At 41.3% G+C, this 18,439-nt stretch overlaps 1 protein-coding gene across 1 annotated transcript; it reads right to left on the reverse strand.

Moving 5' to 3' along the window:
- Positions 1-1,934: 1,934 nt before the first annotated feature.
- On the reverse strand, positions 1,935-15,478 carry NUB1 (negative regulator of ubiquitin-like proteins 1). The gene is made up of 14 exons (XM_010018193.1): positions 15,359-15,478; positions 15,115-15,276; positions 13,028-13,086; positions 12,425-12,495; positions 11,331-11,513; positions 9,705-9,793; positions 8,195-8,301; positions 7,138-7,324; positions 6,033-6,140; positions 5,717-5,869; positions 4,631-4,777; positions 4,413-4,508; positions 3,488-3,680; positions 1,935-2,617 (listed from the first exon to the last, which is right to left on the reverse strand). The coding sequence occupies exons 1-14, from the start codon at positions 15,473-15,475 to the stop codon at positions 2,454-2,456; spliced, it is 1,836 nt and encodes a 611-aa protein (XP_010016495.1). The 5' UTR covers positions 15,476-15,478; the 3' UTR covers positions 1,935-2,453.
- Positions 15,479-18,439: the final 2,961 nt, after the last annotated feature.

The following is an 18,439-nucleotide window of genomic DNA, read 5'->3' on the forward strand; positions in this document are numbered from 1 at the left end:
GATGCTGTAATCCTTTTTTAGAATGGACTAATAAACATGTGGCATCTACAGCCAACTCATTGTCTAGGTTTTATTTTCATTTAGAGGGGATTTGGCTGGCTGCAGCTCAGAATGGATGCAACATGGCAATACATACACTTTTGGAAACATTTCTTACCTATTCCTCACTGGTGGGCCTGTCATTGCTTGTTTGTCGCTCCTGACAAGCAGCTTTGCTCTTACCTGGCAGGTTTCCATGTTTAGTAGGAAACAGTATTTAAATTGTGTTAAGAGCATACCTAGGGCCACTAATTTGGGGGGGTCATCTGTACAGTGAAGCCATAATTCCACTGCAAAAGTCTTGGTCTGGTCATTGCAGCTCGGTAGTGGCCCTACGAGACATCTTTATGTAATGGTGGCTCTTGGTTGTTGGAATGATGGCTTGCTACGCAGCTCATTTTGCCTGTATGTTGCTTATGAGGTCAATGCCAAATAGGAGGCCTTCAGATGATCTGATGCACAGATCATCTTTTTGTTTAGATCTTTGGATGCAGGATATTAGACACAAGAGCTTATCTGGCCCTACAGCAGCTGCACACTGAATTAGGAAATGGATTCCATAGACATAGATCTCAAAGAATGGAATTAATGTCATTACCACTTCTGGCTGTTGTTAAATACATCACAGTGTCTTCAAATACGTGGTCAAAATTAACTTTAAAACTTCTAGCCAATGCCACTGAAAACTGCACACACAGTGATGTGGCAGCAGCGCCGGCAGAATTCCATGAGGGAGGAATGGCTTCTCTGACAAGCACTGCGTGTTACAATGCTAATTTTAAATTCCCCAAGGACAAACCTTCACTTCTGAAGTTGTCACTGCAGTCTGCTCTGCAAGCCACTTCAAAGAGGAGAAATGGCGCCTGTACACCCCAACGCTCCTGCATGCCTCAGGGCTAGCCAAGGTAATGGCAGTAGGCTTGGGATCCCCCACTGCTAAAGGAAGGAATAAATATGTGCTTTCCCACCTGCTTCTTGCTAACACTACATGCGTCACATTGTGTGTCTTCAATTTTCAATTCTTTTTTATATGCTGGTTTTGCTCCGCATTTTGTCCAGTTGTTCCTCAGTGCTCACCTGTATAGAAGTGGGATATAATGGTTGCAGGGGCTGGTTGTTTCTCAGAAGCTTGTATTACTGTCTTCGGAAATGCTTCAACCTTCTGGGAGGAGATGCAAAGCTACTCAATTCTTATAGCCCTCACCTTGATACAGAAGTACGAAATACAAATAACTAACTCCTTAATTACAGTGTAATCACTCCCTGCTTGTTGCTGTCGTTGGCCAAGGTAGCCAGAAACAACGATATCCACTACGTAAGTGCATCCACTGGAAGCGAGCAGTCACTTCACAGCCCCTAGCTCTGCTTCCGCCAGCATCAGTCTGCCCTGCCACGAGCCCAGGCCTCACTTCCCCACTGATAAACGCTAGGTAAGAGTCAGCTGTCATCAGATGAAGGTTCCTGTCCCAGGAGCTGCCTTTAGGCCCCGCTCTAAGCGGGATCACTGCCGGTTCCCAGCAGCTGGAGCAGACGGGGCCTGAGCTCCCTCTACCGCGAGAACGAAGCTATGAAAAGCAAATAACCCACACTTCAGCAGAGCTGCCAAGTAGAGGAACTTCTGTTCCCAGCGGCGAGGCTTACACAGCAGAAAACAGGGTGTTCTAACACACACACACACAAAACCCCAACTATTTCTCCAGCGTGCTGAAGCTGGATACAACTACTGAGACAGTGCCTGACGCAAGCTTTGTTCAACAGCTGTTTAGTTAGGAACAGCTGGTTTAGTTAGATAAGGAAATGCCACTGCACAGGGCTCAGGTCTGATGGGGCAGCCTCCTGCCCAGTAGTTCCTATTGGTTTTTAAAACCAAAGCATAGAAGACCCTTACTAAAAGCAGCAGCACAGAGTTACCTTTATTACCTGTGTAACACCTGCAGGAAGTAACAAGCAGACACAGTATCAATCCATGCACAACAGATACATAAATGTCTCTTAGAAATCTTTCAGAAGAAAAGAACAGTTGGAAAGTTGATACCTCTGTAACCTCATGAGCTGGGTTTCTGGTTTACAAACTCACTTCTGTTTCTTTAAAGCTGGTATTTTAAAGTGGTATAGAAATGCTTCTTTACTTGAATACTAAGTGAATTAACTTATTTCACGATAAAAATATAGTTTAGTTCTATTAAATTTCCTTCTGAAAATAAATGTTTCTATTTTTCTGCTATGACAATAAATTACAATGTATCACAAATGTAGGCTTTAAGTGGATTTATAAATTAAGCAAGAATTTAGTGTTCCTCCTATAGTTTAACTGAATTCAAGGCATTTAGTAAGAGATAAGCTGAAGGTGCATTTTTAATCCAAACTCAATTTGTCAAGGTAAATACATATAACTGAAGTAAATATAAAGGGATTTATTGCTGTGGTACTTGTATATAGGACAAGTATTCATGGATGATCTGTTTCTCTTCCTCCAGCGTTAAATCCAGATAATCCTCTTCATGTTCAGGAATATCCTCTAGGATCTCATTGACTGCATCATTCTCCATATCTTCATCTGTTGGTGAACCAGAAGAACCTTCCAATAAGAAGTAGCAGCAGTGAATTCACCTCTGAAAGCAGCTGGCACTTCCCTCTTCCCCCAGCATGACTGCTCTCCGAGTCCTACTGTAACACTACCTCTTATTTAAAAGTGCTCTGCAAAGGATATTGCAGGATGGCCAGTTTTTTCCCGTTATTTAAAGCTGTATTTAGGAGAGCCTTTAGTTGTACAACAGGGTCACTACAGGTCTGACAAAAAACAAGAAAGTACACGAATTTCTTCTTTGCCAAATGGCAAGTATCAGTTATGGTTCTACCACGCCAGGGACATAAGGAGGGAGTATGTGGTCAAATCAGCTGACTTTATAGTACAGATCTGCAATAAGCTTCCTAGCAGTCAGAACCCAGATATTAGCAAGCCAAAGTATCATCATTATCAGTGGCAGGTCCAGGGAAGATGCTCCAGCAACTTAGTACTTGCTCTCTGAAGAGTACAGGCAGAAAGAGGCTGGTTTGTTTTTAAACAAGAGCTGGTGCGAGCAAATACAGTTAGGTATGAGAAGCTGGAATTGCCTGTGGGCTGGAGAGGCCACATGTTCCTCACCAGGGAAGTGAGGATGCAGACACCAGAGGCCTCCAGCCTCATGGGCTGAAGCCACAGCCCACTCAGCAGCCATTCTCATGTTGCCTACAGACAACAGATATCCCTTATGGTCCTATATCCAGCTGTCACTGACTGCAGGGGCCGTAGCTTATCTGGGGTAATGGAGGCCTCGTCTGTAACTATGTTACTGCCAACAGTAGTCTGGGCCCTCTACCAGTGTCTAAGCAGAAAACCTTTAATTGTTTCACACAAGAGCCAGAAGAACAGCCTTTCCACTTCTCTGCCTGTATGCAACATTCCTACCTGCAGACTCTGTAGACGAGTCTTTTGAAGAAGTTGATTCTTCCGATGGACTGGACCCTTCTGGAGAAAGCTGCAGTGAAGCAGGAAGAACTCCCCCATAATGAGCAAGGGTTTGGGAAGCTAAGTGGACATTGCCTTTGAAGACCTTTAAAGCTTGCTCTGCTGACTCACGGCTGAAACCCATGTACATCAGCTGCAGGAGAGGGGGGAAGAAATTAAAAACATGAAATCTGGAGAAGTCCAAGCTTCTTCAGCACCAATCTGACAGGAATCTGACTCCGTGTCTGCCAGTCATTCCTCTTGCACAGAGGAGCGCGCCGCATGCCAGGAATTCCAGGACACTGACTCTGGTTTACTGGAACAGTTAACGACAGGGCAGTGACCTACTAAAGAATGGGACTGTTGAGCAGAATCAAGAGCCTGTTGCTTAAGATCAGACCAATTCTTTTTTCTGTTTTTCAAAAGGAGACTTCAGAGCACTCCAGCATATCAGGAGGGTGTAAGTGGTATTTAGTTTTTCTAGGCAATAGAGTTTTCTTGCCTATCTGACATTAATTACACAGCCGCACTAACTCCAGAGAGCTTTTCAGACAACTGATGATGCACACTCCAACTCCTTCCCTTCGTGCACTGCAATGTTTAGAGACTTCTTTTGGGGGATGGAGTGTTAAGAGTGCACATAATTCCCTCTGGATCTCTGTGTGGCAGGTTGGTTCAAGGGGCAGGAAGCCCACACGGATGACATTTTAGCCCAAGTGTGACTTCCCCATGAAGAGCGGATGCCAGACAATGGCAGTGTGACAGCCTGAGTGACATGGCTCAAAGAGTATTTGTACATCTTAGCTTACAGAAGATCCGGTGGTTTTGAAGGTGTAATTCAGAAACAAGACAATCAACGCCTAAGAAAGCAAGCACCCTAACTTACTTGATCAATACTTTCCTGGGAAACCTGAAACCGGTCCATGGCCACAGGATCATCATCATCGTCTTCCAACAATAACTCAGGATTGTCAAGAATAAACTACAATAAAACAGAGAGGGATTAGAACCTGCTAAACAATAAATAAAGCAAGAGAACAAGGGCTTTGGTTTTTGTGGTTTTTTTTTTTTTGTACAGAAGTACCACTCCTGAAAATCACTTACCTTAAAGGCTTGGTCTAGGTTTCCTTGTGTATTATGAAGAGCTATTTGAGCAGCTCTCTCCGAATATCCCATACTTTTCAAGGTATTGATGTCTTCCAGTCGCTTCCTTCTTTTGGCTCTCTCCTCCCTCCTTATCTGTGCCTTTTCCTGCAGTAACACAGACATTACAGAGCTCACTGTGCATGGGAATGCTTCAGCCTTCCCCTGTGCATGTAGGGTTTCTTGGCTTCACTTCAAGTTTGCATTTCGTGAGGCAAAGGTATTTTTATTTTTTTTTAAATACAGACTGTGCTGCCAGGCAGTTGGTACTAAATAGAAGTGCATTTCCATGAGCTGTACTTCCACTCTGTGGACCAGATCTTATGCTGTCACAGTTATTATAGGCCCTGTGTGGTAAGTGATAAACCCATTTGGCAGATGGGGCTGTAGACAAGACTTGCCAAGGACAGGACACGCAGTCAGAAGCAGGGATGTAGCCGAGGAGTTCTGCTCAGCCCTTCTCTTGGCAATTTGACTTTGCCATCCACATTCCACTGTCTGAAGTCTAGAACTGCCACCGCAGCTTACCAAACCTAACTTGAGGCACTTCAGATGTGGACAACACTGTCTTCACTTCACCTGAGCACAAAAAAATCCTTCTCCCCTCCTGGATCTCTGAATCCAAAGCCATAATACTTCATCACTTAATGGTTATGCTCAAAGCACTGCATTGTACAGCCTCTTGCCTTTCAGACCAGCCAAGCCCAAGAATGACAGCTTGATCATGGTGTTTTTATTCTCACACGGACCACTGCTGAGTAGCAAACACTGATGCAAAGACTTCCTATGTGCCTTGCTGGTACAACCACTGGTCTTTGGCTCCCACATGCCATCTGTTTTGGGACAGAGCTTCCCTTGTTGTATTAAGTTTTAGTTTCAAACTTGTGGCAACAGATGTCAAGCTGTCAGTTTCACTAATAGCACCAAAGCAGGATAATCAAAGTCCGTAATTTAGCACCATGTTACACTAGCCATGCATGCAAAACATGATCTTACGGACACCCAAACTAACATGATCCTTGATTTACTACTTTCACTGCACCACACCTCTCTCCTGTTGGTGATAAGATTGGCAGCATGCTCCACATTCCCATGGCATGCTCGCAGGGCAAGCCGAGCTTCCTGTTCGGAGAATCCCAGGAGTGACAGGCAATCAACTTTATCAGGATCTACAGACAGCTCTTCATATAAACAAGATGCCTGTATATAGAAAGAACAGAATTACACTACTTACACTGTTGCTAATGTACAAACAGAAGAAGTCTCACTATTTTTCTGAGTAAGCAAAGAAGAGGTGCAAGGCAAAGCCCAAACATGGGAGCTAGTGTGAAGGACTCAAAAGTTTTACCTAATGGTCTCTTACCTTCTGAATATACTCGGCAGCCTCTTTTTCTCTGCCACTGTGATAGTGTCCTATCCCTTGAAGGAGGTAAAGTCGTAGAAATAAAACCTTCTCACGACCATAGCTTCCCTAAAGAATTGTTTAAACAAGAGAGGCACACGGGTAGAAGCATACGGTAGAATATCAGTTCATTATCAGTAGAACACTTTACACGTTTAAAGAAGACATAGTCACTAATATGGGACGCTTTGTCTGCAGAGAAAGTATCACATCTAAACCACTGATGATGTCTGTGTATGTGTACATGCTTTACCTGGCAGTGTGTGCTTGCAGCCCAGAAAGCCACCTGTGTCCCAGGCTGTATCAAAAGGAGCATGACCAGCAGGTCAAGGGAGGGGATTCTCCACCAACACTGCGCCCTGGTGAGGCCCTCACCACCACCGCAGTACTGTGCCCAGTTCTGGGGCCTCCAGCAGAAGAAGGATGTGGAGCTGCTGGAGTGAGCCAGAGGAGGCCACAGAGATGCTCTGGGGGCTGCAGCACCTATCCTGTGGAGACAGGCTGAGAAAGCTGAGCTTGTTCAGCCTGGAGAAGAGAAGGCCCCAGGGAGACTTTAGAGCAGCTTCCAGTGCCTAAAGAGGACTACAGGAAATCTTTTGACAAGGGCATGTAGGGATAGGACAGGGGGAATGGCTTTAAACTGAAAGAGGGTAGATTCAGATCAGCTATTAGGGAGAAATTCTTTACTGTGAGGGCAGTAAGACACTAGAACAGGCTGCCCAAGGAAGCTGTGTCTGCCCCATCCGTAGCAGTGTTCAAAGCTAGGCTGGATGGGGCTTTGAGCAACCTGGTCTTAGGGGAAGATGTTTATGGCAGGGGGGTTGGAACTAGATGATCTTTAAGGCCCCTTCCAACCCAAATCATTCTATGATTCTATGTAAACACGTGTTTGCCGTGATCTTTTTGTCAGGTCCAGTGCTTCCACTATGCTGATAAACACACAACTAGATTACGGGCTAACTTTAAACTTCTAAAAGCCAGTCTTGTAATACCTCAACAATACCTGAATACATGCAGAAAAAACAAAAAGCCACTGTAATCAAAAAACCCCAAACAAACAGCATACTTTGATATCAATAAGTCTTTCATGGTTCTCCCCGTAGCACCGCTGGAAGCATCTATGTGCTGTGGACAGCTTTTTCTCTGCATCATCCAGGCAGTCCAGCTGCTCCAGACGGAAGTAGCACCACACTATATCCAGCTGCAGTACTGCATAGTTATCAACGGTATTCAGCAGTTCTGTGCTACACTCACTGGAAAAATAAACAATTACTTCATTTTTTGGGGGATAGGGTTGTTTAATTTTTTTTCCACACACACTTTTTAACACTAATGAAACAACATGCACACTCACATGTTTGAGAAAGCACACACTTCATATTAGAAATAGCAAACTGATGTGATTGGAATTTTAACAAAGCACTGATCTCCCATCCCATTCACTAGTATGAAGGATGCTAATGATAACACTACATCTCAAAAGAATTACAGTAACAAAATTAGTTGTGACTACTATTTAAACCAGCATCTCTTTAAAAGCAGAACAGAATTAAAGCCTGTGTAATCTCTGAGTGGACAGAGTAACTGTCTTCCTTAGCGCAAGTGAACATGCCAGGTTTTGTGCTAGTCTCCTTGCACATACACACAAATGAGAAACAGATAGGGCCAGTATTACTTTTGGGGATATCAAAAGTGCAATACAGAGCTCTGACTGCTGACAGGAAACTAGTTTATTCACAGAAATCTTGGTATGTTTAGTGATCTCACTGATCTGCTCCACCTTTTACACAAAATTATTACTTCATAGGAGCAATTGCAAACAAGTATTTGTAACTGTCTCTTGAGCTAATCCAATTTATAGCCTTGTACATGAATATTGACAGTTTCTGTTTATGCTGGCATGAAAGATTAAATTGCCCGGTGGCAGTATCTGCTTCAGCTGTTCTACAAGAAGCCACCTGTCACTGCAAGTCTGAGACTTTGCTGCTTCTCATCTGCAGAGAGGGTGTGAAGCAATCCTGGGGAAACAGGCCCTGATTTACAAGCACAGGTAGAGCTCATGCTGCTCCTGGATTAGGCTGTCAGCAATGGAAAGAAACACAAGGACTCAAAAAAGTTCTTACCAGAAGTGTTTATCAGCATCCAACAAATACGGCAGTGCTATTTCATATTCTTTCTTCTTCATTAATGCCCTGCCCTTCTCATGGTAACCCATTGCCAGCACAAGTGCCTAGAAAAACAGATTAAGACTTATCTTTTGCACTTCCCCAACTCAATTATATAACTGAAGTAGTATCTAGGTAAACCATTAGAGCCCTTGCTTGTCCTAGAAAAATACCATCGCATCAGTTCTATAAGAGCAGCACTAATTCACATTGCTTCATACTTTTTTTGGATCTACTAACGTCAGGTATTGTCTCATTAAAAGCAGTTCATGTTACCAACACATGAAACATTGCACCAAATTTGTTTTAAGAATTCAATCCTCGATAGATTTTCAATGGTGAGTGATAAAAAGCTAAGCTTTTTTCTAGGTGCTACACTTCATAACAGCATCAGATTTGTTTTGCTTATTACAACTATCTGTGAAACCTAATGATTCACCTCCTGCAAAACCTCAGGACTTAAAATGAAATTTTGAATGTGGCAGGAAAACACTGTAGTTCCTGCAGCATGACGAGTGGAAACGTGAACAATACCTCTGGATAGAAACAACCTGCAGTATTTCCTCTCACCCATGTTCAATACTGATGAAATCTTGTGTGTGTGAACATTTGATGCTTTAATTCTTCAGGTGAATTATGACTTTCAGCACTTCATCAGAACAGCAGGCATTGTGAGAATGGACTGTTGCTACTCCAATCATTCAGAAACGCCAGGCGATGCAGAACACACAGTATATTTCAGGAGAGGCTAGAGCAGCAGTCAGCACATGGTGGGGCCTGCTCATTTTTCCCCAAGGTTGTTTTGTGGGGTTTTTTTTTTAAGTTACTGCATGTATTTCCAAATATTTATAAAGATATTTATTTATCTTTAGAAAATTCCACAATCTTAAAAGAATGCATCTGTCACTATTCCTCTGCTTCAGCAGAACATCAGGTAGGTCACTCCTACTGTAATTCAATACACCCAAAGATATTTTCAGTTGAGAATGTGCAACTTTCTTGAAAGGTGGACAAATTTAAGAGGGATCACAGTTCAAAAGATCTCAAAGCTATTTTAAAAGAATCTTGAGAGACTTGCCAAGTATCCATCTGAAATTAAGGCCTAACAAACAAGTTCATTTCATGCCATACTAGGGCACCCCAAACTTATAATAGGCGCTAGGATATACCAAAGTTAAAGCCCATGTTAAGACTCAAAAATAAGATATGGGCCACACAGGGGTCAGTGCAAGATCAGACCTGTGATTCGGTCAGCAATCAGAGGTCTGTCTCCAGATGACTGAAGTATTCCCAATTCTAAAGCTCTACTTCAATTTTATTGCGAAGTTATTTCTAGAAGCAAGCATCTAGTGGAGCCAGGATTACATCCCCCAAAAGTCTGACAGTATTTCAATCCCATATTTGAAAAGCTTCACAAATCAAGCTTTAAAAAGCCATCTTAGCAGTTTTCTAAGATTCTTTCACCTACTTTTTTAGCTTGAGGAGGAATCTCGATTGACCTTCCTGTTTGGTTAGCTATATCTAGGTATGGAACAGAATCTGGATCCAAGTATTCCTCTGAAAGATAAGAAAAAGCGGTTTAAATTTTAAGTACCATCTTTAACAGAACAACTCTGCTGTCATAAGATTATGTCAGTAAGTGCATTGTTACACAGAAAAAAAAAACAAACAACCAACAACAGAAACCCCCCTGAATTACATATAAAGACTCATGTAGTTTTTTGGACATATCCACCAACAGTAGCCCTGCTCAGACAAATATGAGGAACTTTTAGAAAGGTCACTAAGGAAAAGGCCTTGTGCATCCAGAAACTTAGACACAACATTAAAAGCTACATGAGTTGTAAGGAATTATTTGCAGAAGACAAAACACCTATCATTTCACATGCTAGAACACTTGAAATGATTTATTAAATAGAGTATTAAAAAATACAAACCCACAACTGAGCACTGTTCATAAAACTGGGGAAAGTGGGGGAGGCAAACAACAGCTCAGTATTTTCCTTCTCCCACAGCTTTAATGCTTATAACCAAACTATCAATTTTGTTTTCAATTCCATCTGATTTACAATGAAAAGATGCTTTTTCTTGTAGACAAGAGACAGTTAAGCAGGAGTTAGCTGAGATTAAAAGCTTCAGCCCTTCAATTTTTTCTCAAATGAAACAAAAGGGTTGTTAAATTCTTTCTGCTTCACACAGAACCTTCAGCCTATGAGCCCATTGTGGGCTTCACTCTGAGCTCTGGCAATAACCGACCGTTAGCGGTAAATACCTTGAAAAGGCCCTATAGAAGAATTCAAGGGCTGGGGTCTAAATCACGCCTGAAGTCAATAAAAGAAATCACTTCTTTCATTTATTCGAAATCCGATATTGTAGTAAGAAACAGGCTGTCACTGACCATTAAAAGAAGCTTTGTTCAGGTATTTTTGCAATTGGCAGGAATTCATTACATACTCAGTTTCACAGTTTCTTGTTTGAGGATTTTTGAAACAATAGAGAAGTGATTTAAACTCACCAACTAGCAATGCAACGCACAAACACAACCTCATTCTGAAAAATTCTTACAGTTAAATTGACTATATCCCTTTAACTTAATCCACAGTCACCAGCAATCAACAAACACAACAATACCACAACAGTCACATTACATATGAGAATGACAAGTGAGCTGTTCTGCACAATGAAACCATGGTTACGCACAGCCGTATCCAAGGAAGACCACAAGAAAGTGTTTAATGACTTACAATACATTATTCCACTGTGCTTATGTCTACAATAAATTAAAAGCCTGTTCTCAAGAGTTGACCAGTTCCTTCACTGACAAGTGCAAATTAAATAATAGAGTCATATCCTTCTTGAAGTGCAAAACATCTTCTGGCATTCTAGTTGTGTAAGAAGGGTTAGAGTAGAAAGGAAGTTTTAGTCAACTTAAAATCAGTTTTCAAGTAGGCAGAAACCTTGAAAAGCATAAACCGAAATCCAGCCACAGCACAAGCATTCTTCTATGTTGAAAATCTACTGAGAAAGTAACTTCTGATGCTCAAGAATTCATGAACACCCTCTCCACAAAAAAAACCCCAACAAGCCCCCTTACCTCTCTCTGCTAGAATTTCCAAACCCTTCTTAGTTCTTTGCATCTTTTCATTTATTTCTTTTTCTTTCTTGTGTTGAAGTTCTTCTTCCTGAACTTTTCTTTTAGTTTCCTCATCACTCTGTTCCAGCTGAAGTACCATCACTTTTGCATTGTGTGTTATGCCCTGGTCTTCAAGGGTTCTGCCTGCAAAATAGAGTATGATGAGTACAATCCAAATGCTCTGTGGAGAGAGACCATTTTACGTTGTAGTGCCACTGGGGGAGGACACCACCAGCCATGAACCAACCAAACTGAATGGCCCCTTACTTTGCTTGTACTGTACTGAAGAACTATAGTAATTACTAGACTCAAGAACTCAATCAAAACCCCTAACAATTACTGACATATTCAGCAGAAATTCAAATCAGACTTGCATCTTAAAAGTGCTTTTTAAATGATTGGTTCATTAGTTTAAATGATTTTTAAATGAATGTTTCTTTGCTTGCCTTCCCTCCCTCCCGAACACATTAAAAACCACAATTGTTTCTGTTTCAGTTAATTGATCTTCAGACAAAAACTGGAACAACAGCATGTCCAGGATCAAACACCACAACAGGACAGTAACAGGACAGAGGAATTTGGAATTAAATCTGAGTTCCTATTGTCAAATCCATGGCTCTAATTCTGACATATTCTAGGAGAAATAAATGTGTCAGATGCTTAGGCCATCAATAAACAGAAAGCTGTTGTCATCACTTCCCACAACATGTCTGACGAGCTGAATACGTGTAATGCATTACAAAAAGATTCTGAATGTGCAGTTAAACACCATGTTTAAGGAACTTTAGGGTTTCTCTTAAATGTGCATTTTCAGTGTTTCAACACCTGAAAAATGGATTTTCAATATTTATTACAAGATTCCTATAATTGCTCTAATTCTATCTAAGAATTTTAATCATTATAAGTTACTGAATTTCCTGTAGAGCAGAACCTGACAAATATAACTGCTATTCCTTGGGAATTTCTGAAGTTAACAGAATTGCAAGAGGGTTTTCTTCTGAGAATCAGTAAAGTAGAAAATTATCATAAAAATACACTCAACTACATATACATACCCAGGTCAAGCTGCTTCTTATTTATGATTATTTTGATAGTATTTTCTTGTAATGCATGTTCCTGTGCTATCCTGTGAAATAAATAATTTCATCCATGAATACAGATTTGTAAGGCTTATACTACATTTCTCTTAGAATAGCAAAAATGTTAAAAATGAATATGCTCGTAACTGGCTTAAAAATGCTGCTAGAAGTAAAATAACACCATCAGAAAGCTTTGTATACTGTATATGGAACCTGGGATATGGAAGAGGAAAGACAGAAAAGAACTGGATTTTATTAGGTTTAAAAACACAAAAGGAAGAGAAGCTAATGCTCACTGTTAGGCCAGTCAGGGATTTGGAACACTGATCACTAGTGCCTTCTCAGGTCCCTGCTGGGGATTTAGAGAACTATCTTTTCCCACAGTTGCAACCTTCCTGTTTTCTATCTGTTAAACCACAGCTTCTTATGTGAAGAACTGCCCCACAGGGACGCTGGACGTGCTGTTCAGACATACATGCTAAGAAAAAGCTTAAATCAACCAAATCGTTTGTCTGCTTTTTGGTACTATATGACAGTATGCCAACATATTAGAGAAGAACCAAGAGTGATTACACTTACTGTGATCTGAGCTCCTTGCCTGTGATGAACAGGTTAGTTTCCAGTGGGACTTTTCTGCTCTGTAGTAATTATATTGGGTACGGGGAAAGGAGTAGGGAAATAAAAAGCACAATATCAAGCTACTTTGGACAGCTTCTAGTTAATTGTTTTACAACAACTAAAATTTCCTTTTCAAATGATACTCATGTTAACATGACATGATAACATGTTAACAGGGTTATGGTGGGGGCATACATGTTACTCATTTCTGGGCAGGGAGCCTTGTACTTGTTACATAGTGCTAGAAATAAGCATTTTAACAGCAGCAGTTTCAGAATTAGATAAATCTAAATTCAGAACCAAACAATTTAAACTGACTAATTTAATTACACATTTCCAGTCTGAACTCTGCTTTGTAATTATGCTACTCACCTGTAACTGGCTAACTTATGATTAATTCCTAGCAGTGTCTATGGTCCCAGATTAGATAAAATGGAATTTTCAATTAATTAAATCCCCTATGCCCAGTAGCATTAGAAAGAGGAATTATGAAACTATTTGCTTGTTTTAACTGCATGCCAATCACTTAACACCCTCTAGCCTTTAGCCCATCACATGCCCTGGTAATTATTTTTCACTACAGGAGAGAGAACAATTATGATTGTGTTGTGTTTTTGCAACTAGTCAGTAAAAGAAATATAAAAAACCTTTTGAAGCATTGGTTACCACCTAGGATCATCTTCAGAAAAAAAACAAACCACCCATTGCCCTTTTCCAGAGTAAACACTGACTTCTGTTGCTGATAACTACAACCTTTAAGTACCCCTACATAAAGAAGTTTTCTTTCACTGTTAGAGTAGATGAAGAAATTTGGCAGTGGGGAAGACACTGCTCCTGCACAAGATCAAAACTAGGGACTGATTAGAGATAGTTGTGCTTTGTCTGAGACTGAAAATGTTCCCAGTTAAGAGGCCCTGTATTACTAAGAACCTAATCAAGGTCCTGCTCTGTCCTGTGATCAACCTGTATAGCACACTTCACATCCATATGCTTGAATCCCCTCAACGCTTGAAGCAGAGCATCTTTATTCAAAGTGCCATCTGAGATCAGTCCACAGCCCATGTCAACCCCTCACATTGTGCCAGGACCCTGCTTGGCAGGATACCAGGTAGTATCAGAGCTGAGCCTAACAGCTTGACAGTACAGATGTCCATCAAAGAGCGACCAGCCTGTCCTCACTTGTGTTTAGCTGACTAGGGTAGACGAAGCCACAGAATTTGATATGATGACTAGTCTGACACTGATTTAATCAGATTCACATCTTTACTCTGGCATATTTTATGAGTGAAACTAGAGGTTGAAGCCTGGCTTTAAAAGGGCAGTTCTAGCTTTGTGAAGCTTTTAGGATCCTGACTTAAAGTGAAGAGACGAGTACCATCACAATAGCAAATCCTGCTTCTTATTTCCAAGTTCAAACTCTGGATGTACCTATTTTAAAGCAAGTTTAGTTAGCTGCCTGGGCTGGAATGGTTACATGACTATAACATTATCACTGTAAGAATAGTGCCACATGCCATGGCTAAAAGAAGGAAGTTCTTTTCAGTGGCATCAGCCATACACTAAGATGACACCAAGTTCAAGTTGCTTATTGCACTTAAAGGGATTTTTTTTTTTAATTAAAGCTGTCATTTAAATAAAAGCTGTGGTAATACAGTGATATTAATATGCTAATTCAACTTCAGGTATTCTACAGAAAAAAAAAGTACATCAGCTCTTTACTGCTAATATGAACAGTTACCTCAGAAGGAATCAAACTGGAGAGACACTTAATCTAATTTACTTCTCTTAATTGAAAGATAATTTCTCATTAAATACTCAAGGGAAGAATTATTAATTTCCTAGTATTATATTCCTTTGCCACAAAATTCCCACATATCTGGGAAACTGAAACATACCTACATAATTCCCCCTCTTCCCATATTTTACAGACCCAACAGATACCTCATAAAAAAAATACCTGAAAAAGTTGAAGTGAAAATATTTGCATCAGGTACATATCTAGATCTCAAAAGGCCAATGTAAAGCTACTTTTCTGCAATGTCACTTACTTTTCTACGAGGCAGGTAGATATCAAGTCTTGCAATTCCAGTCACCCTAAAATGTTCATTTCCAGTTCCACGCTCAATTGCTTTACACCGTATTTCTTCAAGCATATTCTCTGTATCGTTCTCATTGATACTCAGCTTGGATGAATATTTTTGTACAAGCTCCTAAGAAAACAGCAAGAAGTGGGAAAATGCACCAGCAGTATGACATTAAGACGTATGACATCAACTCAGAAAGAATATTTACCTTCATCTCTCTACCAGCTTCTTTGTTTTCACTTGTATATGGTGGTTTCCATAGCTGAATTTTGTCCTCTCTCAGGCAACTTGTCAGTTTTGCTACTAAATACTTCTTCTGTGCCATTCTTTTAAAACAAAAGCACAATTGGAAAAGAAAGAAAAATAATCTCTTAATATAGCTTTCCTGTACAAAGATATGGTACTTTTTCAAGAAGTCTAAGTGGTATTTTGGAATTCTGCAAAAACACCCTTGAGTACAAAATGCATTCTCTGTGTTTTGGTGGAGGGGAACCTGAGTACAAACTAGTATAAAAAAATTGGAAAACAAAAAAAGGAGGGGGGGGAATGAAACTTGTACCAGAATAGGGATAATTCAGAAGCCTCCTGTCATTTCAAGATGAATTACGCCTCTTAACCCCACACGTGAGCTGGAACTGCTGAAGGTGCTGATTTATCAAAATCCACAATTCAATTTTTCTGCCCTGCTCTGGATAGGGTGCTCAATCCACACCCACCACTCCTCCCTAAAATGTGTCCAGGCTGTACCTCTGTCTTCGTGCTTCTCCCACTTCCCTATTTCAACAGCCTTTCTACAGCAGTGGACAGCTGACCATGAATTATTGCTCTCTTTGGGAGAAAGTCAGGAGAGAACATCTTAAAACCACAAGCTCCACCAGGACAAGAGCATAACATAAAAGTCCCAGCCCTCTAGCAAAGTGAGATCAGCTGGAGCGCAAAGAGCTAATAGTAGACAATGATCTATGCCTCCCCTCCCCAATCTCAACCATTTGTCAAGCAAAAAACAGTATCATAAAATGATACTGTAACCTTCTGGTTTCAGAAAAATGGAACAGCAGGGTACTACTTTTCATAGTCCAAGAGGCGCTCTTCCTGTTGCAAAGCTAGAACAGGCATGCACGGCACAAGCCACATAAAGCACAGAGGCTGAGATCAGAGACGAAGTCCGCTGTAAATCTGCACCAGTACCCACTAAAGGGGAGAAGATGGCAGTGAGCTGAACACAGAAACTCCCCGGATCACAGTAAGAGTTCAGGCTGAATTCATCACCACAAGTGCAGCCCAAAGAAAGCAGTAACCTCTGTGAGCGAACAAGCATGTCCCTGAAGTAAAACCCCAAGAAATAGGGAAGGCACACAGACAGCAAGGAAAGGTGGGTGCAGTGATCTCAACAGAAGAAAAACAAACAAACAAATCAATCTATGTACATGTTAAAGCATGCGAGAATTGTGTGCCTTGGTCACTGGGAATCTTATGGAAGACAACCTTTAATTTACAGAGAAAAACATTTAAAGCGCTGGCATATATGCACTAAGGTTGGCATTGCAATTTGATTCACCAGTTTCTCTTTCAGAGTGGTTACCTTTTCTCGTTCTTGTTTATTAGCTCGTAAGTCTCAGGAAAAAAGCGGACACCAAAGAAGCAGCAAACTTTTCTATCCATTTTCCAGGGTCTTTTTTTCCTTGCTTGGAAAAAACCCAATCCAATACTATCCGACAGCAAAAAACCATAGGCAAACATCCAACGGGTGGCAAGTTTAGTGGTTAACCTTACACCTTGACCCCAGCTTTAGCAAGCTATGAAGAATTTTTGAATGTTGCAAAGACAATAATATGTTCTAAAGAGGAGTCAGAAGGATTAACTGAGCATGTGGATGGTTTGACACTCCTTCGTGCTTGATTACTGTAATTTGCACAGAGTCTGTTCAAACAGGGCAACAACCATGCATTATTTTTCTTGCTGGGATAACACTGTTGTTATTATTTTAGGGCCAAGGTAAAATATGGTATTTACAAACCTGAAAGCAACAAATACGCTCAGTTTTCAAAAGACCACATTGAATTTATTAGTGTAACTTTACCCCTTTCCCAAAACAAGCTAGGCGATTCTCATGAACACCCTGCATCCGTCATTCTCCCACTTTTAGATTATGCCAGAGAGTCATTTTATAGCTGCAATTCTAATCAACGTTAACTTAAGAAACATAAAAGGTATCTACGACTTTGGTGCACCCAGATAAAGTCTAAAATTGCAACCTATGCTTATGGCAACAAATCTTAGATCTGAGTAGCATTTATAAACTGTTCATTCATCTTTTTAGAAATACTGTTCTATAAGTTTGCGATTTCTAACTAAGCTATTAAACCAGAAAACACTGGAGTCTCCAATTAAACTTATTCTTTTCAACTCTCTAGTCTAAAAAATAAGACAGAATTTTGCTGTCACAAACACAAAAGCTACCATTTCACATACAACAAAAACTTCCCATGAATTCCAATTTCACTAAACTGCAAGACAATCCTTAGCAAAAATATTAGAGACTTCCATTTCCATCAGCCAGCACCACAAGTGCTCATGACACACTTTCACTTTTGGTAACAGTTCAAAGGGACTTTCTCAAAACCAATTTGAATAAACAAACAGGGGTATTTCCCAACTGCCGTCTTGAACGCAAAAGGGAGTTTTTGTAATTAAAGTGTCACTCTCTAAAGACACTTAACCTTATATATGGCACAAAACAAATAGAGAAATAAGAATCAAAAGCCAGAATTTTGATGTCAGGAACAGCAGATTCTCAGAATGGTTTGCTAATAAAGCAGCATGCATTATTTTTTCCTAAAGACAAGGAGGAAAGCTCCCTGGCACAACTGGTGCATCCCTCCACGGCAAAAGGAGGGTAAGAGACTGAGCCAGCATGTCAACAGAAGGACGAAACCCCAAACACTGCCAGCCCCAGCCCGGGGTCTGGTGGTGTCCGCAGGCCTCCCCGTGTGCACATCCAGTACATCCCCTACCGCAAGAGCACCGAAAGCACAAGTCACGGCGCCACGGGGGGATTTTAACCACAGCCACGGAGGCGCAGCCCTTGCTAAGCGCCTCCAAACCCCGGCGGCAGCGCAGCTGATGCAACCAGCCTCAGCTCCGGAGCTCGGGAAGCTGCCAGGCCGAGCGAGCACCGCGGGGAGGGAGGACGGGAAGGAAGGAAAGGGCGAGCGGCGCTCACAAGCACACTGCCTGGGCCCTCGGGCACCCACCTGCGCCCCGCGGCGGCGGCGGCGGCCTCTGAGGG

Source organism: Nestor notabilis, unplaced genomic scaffold, assembly GCF_000696875.1.
Source record: "Nestor notabilis isolate BGI_N333 unplaced genomic scaffold, ASM69687v1 scaffold13807, whole genome shotgun sequence".
NCBI classification, from domain to species: domain Eukaryota; kingdom Metazoa; phylum Chordata; class Aves; order Psittaciformes; family Psittacidae; genus Nestor; species Nestor notabilis.